General features: G+C 30.7%; 2 protein-coding genes and 1 long non-coding RNA gene across 8 annotated transcripts; 2 read left to right on the top strand and 1 right to left on the bottom strand.

The window, feature by feature from the left end:
- Positions 1 to 8,910: 8,910 nt before the first annotated feature.
- Positions 8,911 to 13,995, top strand: ena (ENAH actin regulator enabled). 6 transcript variants are annotated; one of them, XR_011780213.1, is made up of 8 exons: positions 9,799 to 10,207; positions 10,273 to 10,450; positions 10,709 to 10,864; positions 11,256 to 12,239; positions 12,318 to 12,594; positions 12,650 to 12,842; positions 13,204 to 13,286; positions 13,805 to 13,995. XR_011780213.1 is itself a non-coding variant. In XM_040713717.2 (6 exons), the coding sequence occupies exons 1-6, from the start codon at positions 10,203 to 10,205 to the stop codon at positions 12,673 to 12,675; spliced, it is 1,626 nt and encodes a 541-aa protein (XP_040569651.1). In that variant the 5' UTR covers positions 8,911 to 10,202; the 3' UTR covers positions 12,676 to 13,133. The 6 variants fall into 6 exon arrangements, 1 of the variants encoding a protein (XP_040569651.1); XR_005864676.2 differs by having other exon boundaries at positions 13,802 to 13,995; XR_005864675.2 differs by having other exon boundaries at positions 13,770 to 13,995.
- Positions 13,996 to 16,309: 2,314 nt separating this feature from the next.
- On the bottom strand, positions 16,310 to 19,169 carry LOC121119100 (ATPase ASNA1 homolog). Its single transcript, XM_040713718.2, has 2 exons — positions 18,488 to 19,169; positions 16,310 to 17,246 (listed from the first exon to the last, which is right to left on the bottom strand). Exons 1-2 carry the CDS (start codon positions 19,041 to 19,043, stop codon positions 16,765 to 16,767), a joined length of 1,038 nt encoding a protein of 345 aa, XP_040569652.1. The 5' UTR covers positions 19,044 to 19,169; the 3' UTR covers positions 16,310 to 16,764.
- On the top strand, positions 17,723 to 19,120 carry LOC121119101 (uncharacterized). The gene is made up of 2 exons (XR_005864677.2): positions 17,723 to 18,123; positions 18,360 to 19,120. It is a non-coding gene; the product is annotated as an uncharacterized lncRNA (long non-coding RNA).
- Positions 19,170 to 20,136: the final 967 nt, after the last annotated feature.

Genomic DNA, 20,136 nt, shown 5'->3' with positions numbered 1-20,136 from the left:
CAAACATTCAGCATTTGAAAAATGAATCATTTATGAATTTATCTTGATTACAATTTATAAAAAATGTATATGACAACAAAAAATCGAGTAAAATCAAGTACCTTGCTTAGAAGCAAATATCTTTTTTATTTTTTATTCATGTGCCAGCTGAAGAAATAAAATAGAACTAACATTTGAATTTAAAAAAATGGCATTTAAAAAAAAGTTGATCTTTTATAAAAATTAGATTGTGTAACAATATAATTATTCCGGGCTGGAAAATTGAATCAATTAATCAATGATTTTGAATATGAAGTATCTATGAATTTGTTTTAATCCCCTTACAACTCAATTTTTAATCATATTAGTATATATTATTGTTGAAAAGCGCATAAAGAGTTTAATTTTTTTTTCGTGGAATTTTATCGTAATCGGTATTCAACGTAATCTAAGCAGCTTATTTTATAAAAATTCCTTAATAAATATTAAAACAACATAAACTGAAAATCAATCAAAATCGACCTTTTTTATATGCAATTAAAAAAAATTCAAATGTAAGTTATATTCTAAAAGTTCAGCTAGGATATAAAACACTTAAATAAAAATAAAAAAGATATTTGCTTCTAAGCAAGGTCCTTCATTTTACTAGATTTTTTAGTGGTTATATACATTTTTTATTAATTATAAACAAGATAACTTCATAAATAGTTGATTTTTTAAGTGCTGAATGTTTGTATCAAATTGTTATTTAATTTGATTTTCATCTATAAAGGTGGTTCATGTCAAAATATGGCACTGAATCGTAGCTATACACTAAAAACTTGATTTAAAAAAAAAAGCCGTTAAAGGCCAAACCTACATTCTTTGAAAGTTTTAATGGTATTTTTTTGTCCGCTACTTTTTTTAAGCACATGTCTAATCAGTATAACATGAGTGGGCATATAATTTCTATTGGAGACCCATAACTTAATATTTGGACTACAGATGGTTCTTAAATATATAGTTTTTAAAAGAACCAGAAAGGAATAAAGCAATGCATTTTTTCCGCAACCTTATTTTACCGTACACCATGTAATACATTATGGTTGTAATAATTAATCGGTTATTGGTTAAATTGCTTGTCGGTGCATTCATAATATTCACAATTTATATAGAAATTTAAAGTTTCATTGAAGAAGTTTAGAAATAAATCTAGTTTCGAGTTATAATTTTAGGACTCATTCCATCGAGCAATTTAAAAAAAAATGTTTGAAATGTGAAGTTACTACAAATACATTATAATTTATTAAATATTACATAGAAAAAAAATACAAAATGAGAAACTGCTGTTATTAATATATATATAATAATAATACTTGCATTTCTACAAATAAAGATTTATGAGATCTTATTTTCAAAAATAGGATCTTTTTACAGTCCAATTATCCAAAAAGTAAATATATATGTATATTTTATTTTATTATAAATAAATATATATTTACTTTTTTCTGTACTAACATATCTGTCTTCCAGACTTTTAAGCTATTATCATTAAGTTAGTTTTTCGTTTTTGTATTATTTTGTCGAATTTAGAACAATAAAAATGCAAAAATATACAAACACCTTTAAAAACTACTGCAAAAACCAATCAAAATTGCTACCTATAATAATAATTGAAAAATAAAATATGACTCAATTATACGGAAATTTAAAAGTTTTATAACTTAACCTCGAGTAACATTTACGCAACAAGAAGTTAACATCAACTGGAGACATATTGGGTTTACCCTTATGAAAATGAAAGGTTAATTATTTACTTATATTTAAAAAATAACACAAGTTTTATTCACCTATTTAAATTATTTTTATCATATTTTCAGGAATGGGTTATCTCATATGATATATGTACGATCAGACGTGGATCCATTCAGACTATTTCTGTTCATTCGTTATTTCTGAAAAATTTCCATCCAAGCACTCATTTGTTAATTTCTTTCAGTTACTCCGTTCCATCGTTCTCTTTTATTTTTAAACGGAAAGAAACTAATTAATTTACCTTTATCTCTCATAGCTGAAACAAAATTAGGTCCTATTCTTGCCGGCTTAATTCAAACCCATCTCTGATGAGATGACTAATTTTAATCGTTGATCATCACTTAAATTTATACTTGTTTGAATTTTTGCAATCGTGTCATGTAACAAAGGATTAGAAAATATCTCCCGTTTGACATATTCAAAATCAACGGCTAAGCTCATAGGGTGTCCTCAAGTGCCTAATGTTAAAAAATTATCACGAGGCTGATTGAACTTTTGCTTGATTAGAGAGCTGGATATATATATATATATTGAGATAAAACAGTACTGATATGTTCCAAAGTTGCACTTTTTAAATAGGAATGTGAGAGTCCCTGACTTATTTGACAATGTCATTTGGTACAAACTTTGTAGCAAAAACAAAACAAAACCCTGATTAGGCAATCCTAAGACTGATCAAACACTAGGAACAATAGATCTTTTTGTCTTTGAAAAAAAAGGAACGTCAAATTTAATTTAATTAGGCTTCAATTATTCGGAGGCCAAATGCACCACCTGCACTTTCAACTAGTGATGGGACAATTTAAAAAAAAAAACATCCCGAAGCCGATGCACTTCAAGTAAAAATTAGCGATGCCCATTCTGATTCTTTAATATTTTAAATAATAGTTATAAAATACCATTTTGCTATCAGGGGTCTACGGGATTACATTTTAGAGGGGCCTGGTTTTTGGAATTTTCTCATAAAAGAAACAAAAACAACTAAGGGTGCCTTGGTGCTTAGAACCGCGGCGTGTATTATAGATTAGAAGGGTTCCATCCTGGCATGTTTCTTCATCATTCAATAGTTTAATCGTCTGAATATAATATAAAAAGAAATTACTCAATCATATTGCTCACAGTGACATTGCTTCATGATGATATTAACACAACCCTTTTGTCTCACAATGATAATGTACACAACGATATTACCTTAATGTTTTTGTCCGTAACATTTTTATTTCAATCATTTCAGAGTGAACCCTTGTAGTTGTTAAGCCAAGGGTCGTACTAAGATTTTTTTAGAGGGGTGGCGGCTTATATATATATTTTTTAATATTATCGAATGACGTTTTTTAGTAAGTATTGTTTTATTAAAAAAAAAGTTAAGCATTTCTTTCTTTCTATTTTTAATAAGGTTTATAATAAAAATGTCTATTTTATTTTTTCAAAAGGCCTTCCCCAATTTTTTAATTATTTCTGACTCAAATATGAGATAACATTCTTTTAATAGAGTCATTTAAATATATTTTTAAAGTAATTGCATAAATATTACAAAATTTTCAACTGACATCCTATTTTTTCTGATTCAAATAATATGAAAACCCAGTACGTCAAAAACAGAATTTAGAACTAATGTGATCACCCTGACAATTTGAAGAATGTTTGAGAGGAGAGTAGCTTAGGTGTCATGACAGGGCTATGGACTCGAACTCGTGGACTTGAGGATTTGCTATGTATTCTCAGTACTCGGACTCGTCTAAATTTAGTGCGAGTCCTGAGTCCTTCCTTCTTTTTTTTCTATTATAAGTAAAAAAATATTTTATGATAAGTTGATAAAAGTTTATTAGGGCTACCGTCAGTTTGGAACCGAATATTCCGTTTTATTTACGATTTATTTATGTTCAAAAACTAAAAGGTAATTGCATGTTTGGAAGGGTGTACTTTTAATCTTTTATTTTCACTTTAATTATCCGTGTAGGATACTGAAAGTATATTATGCAATCGGAGTTCTGAAAAAAAATAAAAACAACAGCAAAAAATTAAATAAAAAGGACTTATTTTTCACTTTCTTCAATGTTTGTATATCCAACCTGTTGTATTGCAATTTTTTCCTAAATGCATCGAACCTCTCTTTTCCCCAGAAGCAACTAAAATATTATTGAGTAAATATACATTTACTTCATAGTAAGTTCAATTTCATAATATTTTTTAGATTGTTAGTCGTTGAAAGATAACATCACAGAGCTTTCAACATGTGTTCTGTGAGTCCAAAAAGCATGTCCATTTCCGTAACATCCGTAATGGTGGGTATTTTGTCGCTTATCTCAAAATCCAAAGGTTCAAAACATTTTATATTGCAGGCTTATCTTTAAACCAATATGTTTAACTAAAATATGTATATCAAATTTTGCTAGTTCAAATCAATAGCTAGTTAATGTTAAGCTTAGTTTCCAAATTTATCTCTGAATGTAACGTCCATAATGCTGGAATTGCCCTTATTTAACTTTAATAATTCAATCAAACTTGAAGGAGTATATATTTAATTTAGCATTGGAAACAATATATGTGACTACAACTAATAACCAACAAGATAAATGCAATTACATTTTGATCCACCCTGGGGACCAGCTGTCAACCTGCACAACCTGTAGGCCGAGATATATTTTGCAAAATGAAATTGAGTCTCTTGTGACAATTTCTTATCACATTTTATTGTCTGAATACAATATAAATTTCAATGAAAATGCACTTGATCAGGGATGTCTAACTTTTTAAAATAATGGGCCGCATTGGCATTTCAAATATTTGAATGGGCTGAAGAACCTATGAAGTTAAATTTCTTCAAAAATGGCTAGATAAAACAAAACTATTGAATACAATTTTTTTCAATTTTAGACCAAATATAAAAAAAGGCCAAACCGCTTAAAAAAGCTAAACTGGTAACCCTGTTAGTTTCTCAGAAAATAGAAGTTACAGTCAAATATTTATATGTATTATGAGCGTTCTATGCATTTTGATGATATTGCGACAATTTTGCTAAAAAATACTACTTGAAGTGAGAATGAGTAGTTGGCCTCAGCAAAACATTAGGCGGGTCGCAATCCGGCCTGCTATCCACAGGTTGGACATCCCTGCAGTAGATTATCAAATTGCTTGCAATAAAATTGTATCTTAATCAGATCCTTAATTATCAAATTGCTCGCAATGAATTGTTTATTAATCAAATTACCCACAATCATTTCACCTGACAATGTAAATGAAGTTAAAATGAGTAATTACTACTTTATTGGAAATTTTATTTATTGCCCAGGTATTTTGTACATTGCCCGCTCTAGCGGGCATTTTCCAGAATGCCCGATTTTCCAAATTGCCTGCTACATATATGTACAACACCATATTTATCATGTCACATACCCTTCACTAGTCATCCGAGTCCAACAATTACCTACACTTATAACTTTGCAACAAATCCTCAGAGTTTCTCTTTGTCTCTAACTCATTAGTGATATTTTATACTTATAGTTCTATCTTGAAGAACAATGATGACAGCTTTGGTCAATAAATTTTTTTTTACCTAGGAATTACAAAACAAGCGCGTACTTGAAATATCATATTTTTTTAACCTCTGCTAACGTTTGTCATTTTCTTTCATAAGAGAAAATGACTAGGAATATATAGGAATATAAGTATCATCATTATCAAAATATATACTTTAGTAGGACGTAGGTATAAATAAATTCGTAGATATTACGATGACTTTTTCTTGCAAATTGGGGATCATACTTTTTTTAACAGTTTGTTTATATATGTACATATGTATATTGAGTTATATCATAAAACTTATATGTATATAAACAGAAAGACAGATGTTTGTCAGAATCTCTCGATTAACCACAATGATTTATATAAGTCAAGTACACCTGCCCATTTGAATTTATCCTACTTAGACAATTCGTGATAAAATCCATTGGAAAATATTAAACTACTTTAAATATATGCAATATTTCTACTACATCAAAAATTAACCCTACCTATAGGCCTATTGACAACAGTAACTAAAGAGGAGATAATACGTGAAAAGAAAAAACTAAGTATAGCGATTACAAAAGGAAAAACGGTTTTTGAGTGTACTCTTTCTTCTTTGTTGTTCATTATTGAATGAGTTGTGAGTGAACTAACATCATCTTCTGATAGAAGAAACCTTTACAAGAAGCTTTGAATTCTTTTTATTGAACCCCCTCAAAAATATATGACCTTAACACATGTAAGATTCTTTTGTACATCTGAAGAGTGTTTTTTATTTTCCATAGCTGCTTTCATTATTATTTAATTTTTGAAGAAGGAAAATATATGATTATTAAGTAATCACAACTACGCGTGCCCATGAAAGACACAGGGTAACAATTAGGATTTTGGGGGAGTAATAAGTATAATCCTTGTTGAACGCAAAGTAGAACTTAGGATCAACAACGGAGTAAGTCCTGTCTTTGCCCTTGCTAGATGCGGAGTTGCTTTTTCGTTTATTTACTTTCTGTCATGGCTACTTTCAGCTGATTTAATAAAACGTAAAGCTAAGCTCCTATCCTCTCAGATATTCTTCAAATCGTAAGAGTTACCTTACGATTTATAGCTTCCTTTTATTATTAAATACCGACATGTCATACTTTGAACAAATTTAGAAATAAGTAAAAATTCCGCATTTCTTTCTTGATAATATTAATATATTACCATTATTGCAATTATTAAGTTTTTGACCCCAAATTTGTCAAACTGCTCAATTCGACGATTCAAAAACTCATCTATCAAATATGATACGTATGACGTTATAGACTTAAAGGAACGGTGGATGTAATTCAAAGTTATACTCTACATATATGTAGACATAAAATTCATTATTAGACATTGTTGACATTTACATAAAACATGTACCTGCATATATTTCATAAGAAATAAGAACCAAACAAATAGAAAAGTTTCCGACCTAACAATCAACAGTCAACTGTTTGGACTGTATTTTTGTTTCAGGCTTGTAATAGTGCATCCAAGTTTTATGCACAGTAATTAAGCGCCAAAACTATGATTCACTGTGCATAAACTGTACCAACAGAGCGATACTCGATTTTGTCAATTTTCACAAAAATACCCACATCAACTTACTCAAACGACGGTTGCATTACAACTGCACATCCAAAATGACTTAAACTTTAGTGAGTAACTGTCAACAGATGCTCGATAGATTTGACTATCTTTTATTTACGAGTGCCGTCATCTTTTCGTTGAGGTAGGAAACTTTTCAGACCACCCTCGTACATAATTAGTGCATAATATATTAGGAATAAGATATTATTCATTCCGAAAGTAATAAATACATACCTCAGAAATGAAATTTCCAAAAAAGAATAAATCAATTCTAAATAATATAAGAATGTTAGTTTGCATTTTGATAACATATAGTGCAAATATTTGGATTGTTTAAACACTAAGCTCCAGCCTAGTTGGATCAACCATATCCAAAACTAAGATGTGCTAAATTTTAATAGAATTTCCTTGAAAAATTAATCATGATCTGATTTCTAATTCCTGAGAAATGTTGATTGATTTACTCATGGGAATTTCACTTAACCATTTTCTTTCGCACTTTGTATGACTCATACCCTTTTATTCAAATTAATCAAATATCGTTGAATTAGTGTAAATTCAAACTTTTCATATCTTTTCTTGTAAACTAAATTACTTTTCAAAAACTAAATTTGCAATTTGGTACTAGGAATTAGAGCCCGTGACTTGTGCTTTATTGAGCTACACTCACATAAGTTAACTGTGACTTTAGAGTTCAGACTCGACTCGGGCTTGAAGTGAAAAGATTCAAACTATCCTTTACATACTTATTATTATAATTTAAATATGATTGAATCTTTATATTGTAAATGAATGTGTCAGAGCTGGGGGCTCGTAATCACGACTTGGATTATAGTTATAGGACTTAAGACTCAATACACTGCTACTTGAAGTGAAAGGGCTCTTTGACTTGACTCAAACTTATAAAAAAAGGACTACGTTTGTTGTAACATTTTTAACTCAGTTTGTTAGTATGTTATCAGTATTACAGGAAAAATTACAAATCGATTTTGATCGAATTTGCTATATTATATTTGGTCAGAGTTAGAAGCCATTAAATTTTGTGACGTCAAGTTAGCACTAAACATAAAAATGCATAATCGACCGTAACTTTCCAGTAAATTGAGATACATAACTCAATTTGATTTTAGGCAGAGGTTTTGCTCTCTACCCAGTGTCCTTTCTAGTTATACTACGTTGCATGAGCAAACTTAACAAATTATTTATAGCTGCTAAATAACGCATAGATTCTGAGTCTAGTAAATACTTTCCAATAAATCAAGGCTCATACTCTATTGAAATAAAAATTGACGTAAGATAGGAATATGCTGTACTCGTCAAATTGATATTGCGTATTTTATTGTAATTTATAAATATAAAAATATTTGAAATGGATAGTCGATCTTCAATGATAAAATCTATTTTTTCAACTAATGATTGACAATCCTCTGATTTTGTTTGTTATTATTACTCATAATAGGATACTTTATGTACTTTACAACTATATCCAATATTTATAAGTATGATATATTTCAAGGAAATACCAATCTATCTAATAAGTCATTGTCAATAATTATCTCTTCTTCTGATAATACAATACATATATATTTAACATTTTATACTAGTCATACCCTAGTTATGGCATAATATATGAAAATTATTGAAATAAAAAACGTTTATTGAGTACGATTAATCCATTGTATAATTAGATCAGTTTTTCCACTTTTAATGATAGAAGCAATATATTATTTTTCCGATCTTAAACAAGAGTAAACTATAGTCTTCGACTAATGGGTTGATAATAAATGATCTCAAACCCGAATACTCCACAATCGCAATCAAAGATTCGACGGTTAAAACTTTGACTTGAAACCTAGTTTATACTTTACTCAAGAAAAGCCTAAACACTATGACCCCCCTATATCCTCATTATCAACTTGAAATGTGCTCAAAAGAAACCTGATTACTCGATAAGTAATACTTGCTAGCAGAAATTTGAGACTCAACTTGGACTTGCAGTATTAGATGGGCGTCGCAGGCGGTGGGCTGAAGGGACTTGAGCCCCCAAAAAAAAAAAAAAAAATCGAGAAATTGTTGCCGTTACTAAAATTACAAGTTTTTTTTTCTATAGGCCATTTCAATCTAAAATTTAGAAAAATATAATTCTGTAGATGTATTAGAACTTTTTCCCACTTCTGACAATCATAATACATGTATTCACAGTTTTCGTTCCAACTTCGAAGAACCATAAAATGAGAAATGCGTTGTTGCCTTTTAACGATAAATAATTGATAATTAATAGTCTATATATGGTACTCAATATGAGCTACGACGGAATAGCCATCATTGTTGAATAAAACATGAAAATGCACTTTCCCTTTGTTACATGATTACAGAGTGAGGTCAATTTTCAGTCTATTTTTAAGTAAAAGACTATAATTTCATAATTTCGTTCATCCTTTTGGTTGACAATGTCATGTTAAGTCATTGCTCAGAATATATTATATTCCTTAATCCAGAAATGCTGCTTTATTTGAAGTCAAAAATATTCACTTAAACAAAGAAAGCTCATAAAATGACACTAGGATGTGATATTTTTAGCTCCACGAGCTCCAGATTAAGTAGATGTGACATGTCACGACAAAATTAGGCCTATTATCCACACAAAACAAGAACCACTTAAAGGGACAATTTTCATTGACAAACATTAAACATTGAGTATATTCAATAGTCCTATATTATTTATGAGGGTTGTTTAATAATTTCATCCCATGTCACCTACTACAAGATGGTCAATCTTAAGAAATTATTTCAAATAATGCCATCTTGTGGGTGAGGTTGAAAATAATGGGCGTCGTCTTATGAAGGAAGAAGAAGAGCCTTGTTTGAAATGAAGGGGGAGAGTGAGCACTGAACAGTCAGTTACAGAGTAAGTTTGTAAAAAGAAGAGTGTTTTAAATATGACTGAGGGAGAGAGAGGGAGGGAGGGATGAGAGGATTTGAGGCGTGTGTGTGAGTGTGAGGATTAGTAAAGAAGCTCTCCCACTTTGACTGCTCTGCTGATGTCGAGGGGAGAGTTTGTGATCCGCCAGAAAAGCCGGTTGATCTTCCTCCCTCTATATGAGTCAAGTGAGAAGAAAGAAAAAGAAGAAGAAACAAGAAAAAGAAGAAAAGAAAGAAAGAGAAAAAGATCTTTGTTTTCCGCGAGGAAATAGTCGGTTTTTTTATTAATATATCTAACATCGAATTGCCTCCTGTTCTCTTCTCGCCTCCTTCAGATTGATGATCCTCTTTTTGACAGATTAGTGTTTCATCCTTAGTCTAACATCATGAGGTAAGTGCCGGATTTGTTTTTGTTTTTATACTCTTCACCAATGTGAACTATTTTCTAACTTTTAGTGACAAACGTCCGGAGCAGAGTATAGCTTCGGCTCGGGCTTCCGTCATGGTCTACGATGATCTCAACAAGAAGTGGGTTCCTTCCGGCGGATCGCATGGTCTTTCCAAAGTTCATATTTACCATCATTCCATTAATAATACCTTTAGAGTCGTTGGAAGGAAACTTCACGATCATGAGGTTCGTGGTGAAGGAGGAGTGAGGGAGAGTTGAGGGGATGAGTCAGCGGAGAAATGAGAAAACGAATTGGAATAGTGCTTCTCAGAATATAGGAATGCATCGGATGTCAAATCCAGGATTTGACTTGATTAATGAATGGATCATCCTTAGTTATTTCCGTGCTAATACCTGTGACTCATCCCTGAACTCTCGTCCTGTTACTTGCTTCCTAATTGTTGTACGGAATTGCATAACTACAGAATTTTCAATATTTTCTAGGTTGTGATTAATTGTGCTATATTGAAGGCTCTGAAGTATAATCAAGCCACTCCTACTTTCCATCAGTGGAGAGATAATAAACAAGTCTATGGATTAAATTTCTCGAGTAAAGATGACGCAGAAATATTTGCATCTGCTATGTTAAGATCATTAGAGGTATTGTATTATTTGCTACTTATTATAGAGATGTATGTATAGGTACTTTTCAACCTCGTTAGTTATAATGAATGTTTAATTAAAGTAGTAGTTACTTCTTTTTAACGACGAATAGAGAACATGAGCATCCTTTTGATATTATTTATCATAACATATTTTTTAGGGTTTTCCTTATTTTTCAACAGCTAATCGATAGATGCTTTCCTTTTTTATAATGCGCAAGGCCTTTTCCAAATCGTGATTCATGTTCTTATTCTCAAAATAAGATGTAATTGTGGATTTGTTATGGTACAATTCACTTTTAATTGCTCGTATGACCCTCAATATGACACATACACTGTTTTATATATATATGTATGAACTATTTAGAATTAATTTATTAAATTCGTAGGTTCTTAACTCTGGAGTGCAATTGGCCTTGAGACCCGTACCTATGGCTCCTCCACAACCACCGAATAATCGTGTTGTACAACAACAACAACAACAAAATGTTTATCAACAACCCAATCAAAATGATGTTTACGATATATATGAAGAATATGGATCTCACCCACCGAGCTCATCGTCTCATTACGGTGGCAGTGATGGAGGCTATGAAACGCATTCAAATTTGATTGAACAAGAAAGACGTCTGAGTCTTCAACAGCAAACGCAAATTGAAAATGAACGACGGATGAGCCTACAACAACAACAGCAACAGCAGCAAATACATACGGTCCATTCCAGTCCTAATATGGCGCAACCGCCAAGTACTATTGGATCTCCCAGTCAACCTTCTCCTGGTCATAATAGAACATCGTCCGCTCCTCCACCACCACCTATGCCTTCAAATTTTGGAGGTCAGCAGCATCAGCTTCCACCTCAACAGCAACCACAACCACAGCAAATACTACAACAACAGTTAATACAACAAACACCACCACCACCACCACAATTACAACAACAACAATTAATACAAGCTCCGCAAGCACCCCCGTTACCACAACAGATTTATAATACTCCTCCTGCTCCACCAGCTCCACCTCCGGCTCCTCCTGCTCCACCTGTCCCACCGCCACCACCTCCTATGGTAAGTAGTGGAGCACCTCCTCCTCCTCCACTACCACCTGTTGGTCATTTAGGACCACCAGAACCGATTGGAGGCCTTGCTGCTGCCCTACAAGCAGCTAAGTTAAGGAAAACATCTTCCAACAAACTAATTGAAAATTCCCCTGGAAGCACAACTAGTAGTTCAGGGAACTCTTCAGGCTACGGCACTATAGGTAGGGCTGCGGGTAGTAGTAGTAATAGTGGTGGCGGCGGCATGGCTTCTATGATGGATGAAATGCAAAAAACTCTTGCCAGAAGAAGGGCCAAAGTTGATAAAGCTGAAGATGTGAGTATTAATAATTATTTAATGTTTTTTTTGTATTTCAACTATTGATCACTCAATATAAATTCCATTATATTTCAGGACAATGATTCAGGTAATGATTCTCGTAGATCCATGGAGAAGGGCTCTTCTCCAACTGGTAAGTCTTCTAACGGTTCAGAGTCTCCCAAGCCTGGAAGAAGGCGATTTGGTTCATCGAATGAGGATGACTCTAATCCTAAAGTAAATGGTGTTTCACAATTAGCAGGAGGTTCTTCCGGGGAAAATATAAGCAATTCAGAGTTGGATGCATTAAAGCAAGAAATTTTACGTGAAATGAAAAAAGAAATGAATATAATGAAGCAAGAAATCATTGAAGGTAACTCTATATTTGAAAACGGTATCATGTATCTCATTATACATATTTTTTTTAGTGATTCGTTCTGAAATGAAACGGTAAAGTTCTGCCCACTACCTTACTCACATTTTGCAGGATTTTTTTTTGCGTCACTCTCACTGGAAGAGATTGTGTGATCTGCTCATCATTATTTCTTTTTGTGTAAATTCACATGAAAAACTGTCATTCCAATAAGAACGTATTATTTGTGCATGAAGATCGGTTTATAAGTGCATTTTACTTTGGGGTTTGATTTAATTTAAAATACGATCATCTATTTTTTTTTTTTATTAAAAAATATCGTCCAATACTAAACGAAATGCAAGATAAAGGTTCCAAGTGCAATATTTGTGCTGTTAATATATGCGATTACCGAATAGCTAAGAATTAGGTTATTGACTAGTATTCTATTTTATTTTGTTTTCACTTGTTATGAATACAGGGTAACATATTTGGTGTTATCTTAAGTTATCCAAATCTCTACTATTCGTTTATTAGTGATCTGATATTGTTCATGATTTTTTTTTTAAAAAGAAATTGATTTCATTTCTTATAATGATGGAAAAAAGATGATTGGATTTTAATTTCTAGTCAATATTTCTTATGTCGTTAACTGGATATCTTTCAACATACCTTAAAAGTTCAAGTATTGTGGAGTCGGACGTACTAACTAGGTATAAAGTATCATTCCTCCTTATTCTTTTATATACATATATTATATACTATTCTTATTCATTTTTGCGATAAAAAAATATCTTCTTGCGTTTTTATATTACATATATGGCTAAAGTCCCGGTTTAAGTTACATTATATTTTTAAACCTTTTTTCATGATCTCTTTATTATTACTATTTTTTTTAAATTATCATTATTCCATGATTCTCTAATATTCAGTTACTACTTCACACTTCGTTTATACTAATGCTTGGAAATGGTATTTTTATATTATATAAATAATTTTTTTGTATTAGTTCATAACTAAAAAACAAACAAACATTATCACACTCTTTTCTTCTCTCTCTCCCCCAACCCGTCAATTTGATAACATTTTTTCATGAATGATTCTGTAAATACACTAAATAAAAACTACTACTATACGCATTAAAAAATTTCAGTCAGGTCTTTAATATATATATGTATATATAGTGTGAGTGATAGGTGTGTATTATATATTGACTTTTTTTTAAAAGAAGACTATCACGATGTCGTTTCCAGTTGAATTTGATGTTTGGAAAGTACATATAATTATTATTGTGCTAAGATACATAATATGTCATATCTACTTTTTTTGTATTAAAAAAATCTTTATTATTGTACAGACCAGATTAAAAAAATTATCATAAAACATTGTTGAATGAATTATAAATCTCTCAATTGTAATTAACCCTCCGATAATTATTGTGTTTTTACTACTAAATCAATCTTTTTAGAAGTGGGTACTCTGAATTTATATTATTACATATACATAATACTAATTAAAGAGATGATCTTTTTAGTAACTGGGATTTATATCATTAGTTATTTGATAAATAGATACTCTATACTAAATAATAATATGTAATTAATTCTCCACTTATTTTCCCTTTGTTGTTCGAATATCTAACCCTATGTATGTGTGTGCCTGTATGTATGTATTTAAAATGAATCAGCTTTTGCAAATAACTAATTGGAAAAACGGAACAATGAGTCAGTGAATGAAGGCGATGATATTCTATCATTTTTCCTGTCTTTCTTTATTTGTCGAGTCAGTTCATTTGATGCATTTGTGTGTAAAATAATACACAAAAATAAGTGATAAGGAATGTACTTTGTTAACTCATACGCATAATAATAATCCATGGATTTATTTATAATATTCCTTGGCATTATTCAACAGTCTGTTGGTTATTACATCAGTATTTTTTTATATATCTAGCTATTAGTTACATAGGTAGGTAGTTGATTTTGCATTCTTTCTCTTAGTGACGTGATATTTATTTATTTATCTTACAAACTCAGTCACATTGATAAAATAATATAATCGTTCCCTTAAGTTATAATAAGAGCGGAAGTCTATGGCTAAGATAAGAAGTAAAATTCATTCTTGCCTTGTATTGTAACAAAATATTTTTTGGTTTCTGTTTTCCTGTTTAACGTACCTACATTGAAACACGGCAAGCTAAGGAAGTTTTTTATAATGATCAAAATGATCTACTGAACTCTCTTGCCTATTATGTTCTGGTGTGTTTCTTAAATTACTGCTATTATTTTAATGGATGAAATTGTAGCCTTGATACATTCTATTGAAAGACATGCATTAAATAATTTACGTTTACTATTTAATTACTTCTTAGTAGTATCAAGTAGCAAAAATCTTTTTGTTTTGTTTTGTTATATTATCTATAAATCCTTTTAAGGATCGCTTCTCTGCTGTTAGTTGAAACAAAAACAAGAAATAATCCGAGGATTAGTTTTGATCATTAATTAATTGTAAGTGATATAGATAATACCATTTAATATAAGAGTAATGGAAGTAATATTTGGGATTGGGGAATCAATTGACTTATTAAATAATACCTAATTGATGATTCAAATCTAAAATAAAAGGAGTGATTGTCTTCGTGTAATTCTAATATCATAAATGACTACTTATTGATGTAATAACGAAATGATAATGGATCAGATGTTGGATATTTGCGGCTTAAGAGCTATTTGTGGCCCCTTATAAGAGTAATTTTTGTATTGTACTGAAATGAATGGCAACAATATATTTAATAATTACTTATTTGCGTATTTAGTCATTTGAATTGAGATAATGTTCGTTCACTTGACTCATTAAGCTTTTAATTTGTTGCTGCTCCTGATAAGTTTTTGTTATTTGCTATATTGTTGTTCCTAAATGAATATACATAATTCGAATGCGTTTCAACGTTATTTTTTTTCTTCAACAAACTTATGTATACGGGATATAGTTAAGTTTGTATACTACTTAAAAACATTTGATAAACAGTATTTATCACTAAAAAAGGAAGAAAGAGCTTTAACGTTTGAAAATTTAGTATCACTATAATCATATCTTAATATAATTAGTTGGTACGAAGACTCAAAATATTTCATTTACAATTGGGTTGTATAATTAATTTGAAGTATACAGAGGTTTAATAATTAATTAGGTATGTAGTATATAATAATGCATTCGTACTTAAACATCCTTACAATCATAAGTGATTATATTTTTGAAAAGATAAATTATTGATCGTAGTTAAAAATTCATTGTAAACTCCAATGTGTGTAGTTTATAGATAATTAATATAAATTAATGCAACGATTCAGTCTTTTCATCACTGCGGAACCCGATACCATTAGTTAATATATTGAGGACAAGCAAATGTTTAATTTATGTAATCTCTCACAGAGCCTTGGTTTTGAGGTGTTGCATTAAGGTATAGGGAAATTTTAAGATCTGCTATCTTATTTAATCCAGCTTATTTTTGTTCTTGTTTTTGGTTAGAAAGTGAAGTCAGATTATAAAATGTGGAATCAAGATATTACAAATTCAGATCGACTACCCAAGGGTTTATATATGTATACTCCGTAAATCTCTCTTGGAGTCTACGGAACAATATTGCAAAATTAATATTTAAACTTATTTAACTAAGTAATCAAGGATAACTCTGACAGGGTCAACTATTGAAAAGTGATTAAAAAAGCAACTTAAATTATGAAAACGTTACGATTTATTTCATCAACGATTTATTAAACCACTAATATCATTCTTATTATGCTATTTGAATTTAGAAAAGCCATATACTCATTCTAATAGTTCCATAAGTATCTATTTATATAATGTACGTAAGTATCTTGGAAATTTATGTTAATGAATGATTATTATAATAATAGAGATTTTGTTTTCTTTGGTTTGAAAAAAATAGACATGATGATATAGTTGATAAAATTGTAAAACACTGTGAAGATTTCTATTATATCTTGAAAACTTGCTTATTCGTTAGAAAAATATTATTTTCTTTTAAATTATAGCAATAAATAAACTGAATGATATAGAAGAATGATGTTGTTTTTTTTCAATTAAAATAATCACGGAAAAAGAGACTTCTACAAAAAAAAGTTCTAATAATACAGAAAATCAATAAAAAAAGACATAAATATAAAATAACTAGAGTTTATACGGGGTAATGAGATGTTGAGAAAAGTTCGATACGTTTGTTGCTCCCCGTACTTCTTTATCTAAAAGTGGCAATTTAGTAACATGGAAGTCTTCATAGAGTGCATTAATTTGATCTAAATATTTAGATTGAATTTTACATCTTGACTCGCACAATGGACAAGGCTTTTCTCCTGGCTTTTTAAACAATAGCTGGTTTACAATTATATTATGCGTATCAATTTCACACTTGGCAAGCTCTTGTACAAGTCTCTCAGTTTCATAGAGGGAAAGAAACTCTGCAATGCAAACACAAACGAAGGTCGTGGAATTGGGATCCTTAAACTGCTCGTGAACCTGTTGAATAACTGGAAGCATTTCTTCAAGTTTTGTAGAGAGCAATTCTGGATTGAATTCACTTCCTCCAAACATGCGTCCCATTTGAGATATAAAAGGAGATAGCTGTGTTTTGAGTTTAAGTAGTTTCCCCAAGCCTGCGGGAATAAAATATATGGTTATGTAAGCAATATTCAAAAAGTATTATATATATAGATGAAGGTGAATCATAATTCATAATAAGAAATAGCTTGAAATGGTCGGATAAAATTAAACTATTTCTACAAAGTCCGCGAGAATTTCTGCTAAAAGTTTGTTTAGATTTTAAGATCTAATTGACTCATTGATTAGCATAAAACATCCAAACTAAATGTCATTCAAAATGACCATTTATTGACTTCACAACAGTCCTATCTTTGGATGTAAATCTCGAGCATGAATCACACATAATTTATATTGAGCCATCAAATTAATAATCCAGTCTTTCAAATTCTTGCTAGAAGTGTACTGATTCTGTTTTTGAAAATAGACACCATGGATAAATAAATAATGAGAAAATATATATGCTATATAATATGAATACGGAAGTTATTTCAGGAAAATTATTAATTTTTACTCAGAGTAAGTAGGGGGGGTGAAAAAATCTTAAAAACTATAATGAAAATTATACTTATATATATCAATTAAAATTTGAGTAAACAGAACCTTCCACTGATCCCGAATAGTGTATATGCATCTTCATAAAATTTTGAATAAATTTTAATAGAAAAATTTATATTCTTAATAGCTGACATATTTTAAACATCAATTACAAATTTGCAAGATAGGATTTATCAAATACAGATTTAATTAATACGATCCAATCATAAGAAAAACACACAACATTGTTAATCTTAATCCTTTTCCCACTGGAAGACTAATGAATTTGGCTCCTTCTGAAAGGGATAATGGAACAATGGAATTCTGCGGGATGAAAATCTATTTATAACCAAAGTGATATGATAGCGACTTTTTAAGAGGGAAAGATTAGTTGAGGTACATAGATGTAATATATACACATAATAATCTAAGAGTCTTCTAATTTCAACAACAACAACAAAAAAATGGCGTAATAATGAAAAACTAATTGTAAATTTACAATCAATAGATATTCAGTCGTAATAATCCCTTCATTATATTCTAAATGAAAGTTTAGAGTCAAAACTTAGTTTTTTTTTCAAAGTATTTCCTTCAGGATTAACAACTCTTTGGTTTTACTTTTTTTTTTTTAGAGAGAAAAGTGGACCCGTTTGAAACATGAATGACTGATCTTTTGAGAAAAAAGAACTTGACCAGGAACATCTTACTTCAAGTGAGGATATATTGATTTAATTTCGATATTAGTTGTTGTCAAACTCACCCTTTTCAACAACTGCAGGGAAGGAAAGCAAGCGAAGAGTATGGCCAGTAGGAGCAGTATCAAAGACAACGACAGAAAAGTCCATCCTTTTGACGAGTTTCATGACTTCAGCATAGCTCATAGCCTCATCCACGCCAGGAAAAGCTCCAAGAACCTCTTGCATGATCCCTTTTGACATTTTCCACGTCTCATTATTAGCATCTTGGACTCCATCGAAATACTCATCAGGCAATTCGTTGACGCCCACATTGGGATCGATCTCCATAGCAAAGAGATTGGTATAACCCAAAACCAGAGATGGAACTTTGCTGAACTTTTGATCAAAAGCATCGGATATGTTGTGAGCAGGATCAGTGGAAATGATGAGAACGGTTTCACGGACTTTGGAGAGTTGAACAGCGAGGGAGCAGGAGCAAGTCGTTTTGCCCACACCTCCTTTCCCTCCGACAAAGACCCAACGAAGACTTGTTTGATCCAATACGTTTCGGAGGCTACCCTCAGGAATCTCAAATTCGTCATCCAGCATCTCAACATTAGTTCTCGTCTCTGAAGCCATCCTTTAATCCTATGACGTATATATATTTCCTTGATTGTTATTTAATAAACTAAAATTATCAGTGATTTCTTTATTAAGTCCTTTCGTTGAAAGTATTTTTATTAATTTGTTTAATTCACGAAACATCGTGTAGCAAAATAAACAACAAATGGCTTAACCTGATTGGCTACATAAAACACGTCATAAAGAGGTTGCCATTATATTTTGTTTTTTTTATACTTTGCGTTGTATTTTTTTATTCATCTCATTTAGACAAAATAACTTTTTTATGTTTTAATTAATTAATTATTATTTATAAAATAATGTAACAGCTTTTTTAGCTGCGTTCTGAAACCTTCATTTTTATTGTTATTTAAGCTGTAGAGCAATAAATGACGATAAAAATCTTCACAAAACATCTGTTTGACCTTTAGAGCCTTAAAAAAAATATCCAGTTAATTACGTTAAGTATAATTATGATCCCTATATCGACGCATCGGTACCAAAATGTACTTGCAATTAGTGTTGTGTCGGTTCTTATTTATTTGGTCCACTTCTGTCTAAAAGGACTAAAAGTCTTTATCTTATATGTTTTTTGATCTAGGTTACATGAATGAAGAGCATAATAGATAAACATATTTTTTTATAAACGGAAGTTTTATTAGTTGATGAAACATTAAAGCTCACATTTCTATTAATCAAAACAAAGAACAACTTTATTAACTCCTATGTAGTCCTTCATAAATGAAAAAAAGACGAATGAAATAAAGTTACAGCTGTGTTTGTAAATTTTAAACATATAGTAATACGGAATTAAGTCCCTCTTTTTTCATTAGTAAATCAAAATGATGAAATATTGGATGTCAAAAATGGAAACAATAAATAAAAACACTAAAATCTTAGTATTTATTAAAAATTTTATCGCTCTATTGCAGGGGTCGGGTAGCTTTTTTAATGTAACCCAAAAGAACTTGTAGTAAAATTAATCTACCACAAACAGTTGCCATGATGTTTGTTTATTTATTTATTTTATTTAACACGTCGTTACTTTTATTGGTTCACGCAACCTTTTCAACAAAAAGAAACAGAAAGAGGGCCTTAAGTCATAAGTCAT

The sequence above is a fragment of the Lepeophtheirus salmonis genome, chromosome 5 (genome assembly GCF_016086655.4).
Source record: "Lepeophtheirus salmonis chromosome 5, UVic_Lsal_1.4, whole genome shotgun sequence".
Classification (NCBI taxonomy): Eukaryota; Metazoa; Arthropoda; class Copepoda; order Siphonostomatoida; family Caligidae; genus Lepeophtheirus; species Lepeophtheirus salmonis.
Note: the sequence above shows the minus strand (reverse complement) of the source record. Positions and strands in the feature narration are given on the sequence as shown.

Coding starts and splice junctions, on each gene's coding strand:
- LOC121119100 (XM_040713718.2), bottom strand. CDS start 19,043: ATGGCTTCAGAGACGAGAACTAATGTTGAGATGCTGGATGACGAATTT. Junction 17,247..18,487: donor CCCTGCAGTTGTTGAAAAGG/GTGAGTTTGACA, acceptor TTATTCCCGCAG/GCTTGGGGAAACTACTTAAA.
- ena (XM_040713717.2), top strand. Junction 10,865..11,255: donor CTATGTTAAGATCATTAGAG/GTATTGTATTAT, acceptor TTAAATTCGTAG/GTTCTTAACTCTGGAGTGCA. Junction 12,240..12,317: donor AAGTTGATAAAGCTGAAGAT/GTGAGTATTAAT, acceptor ATTATATTTCAG/GACAATGATTCAGGTAATGA.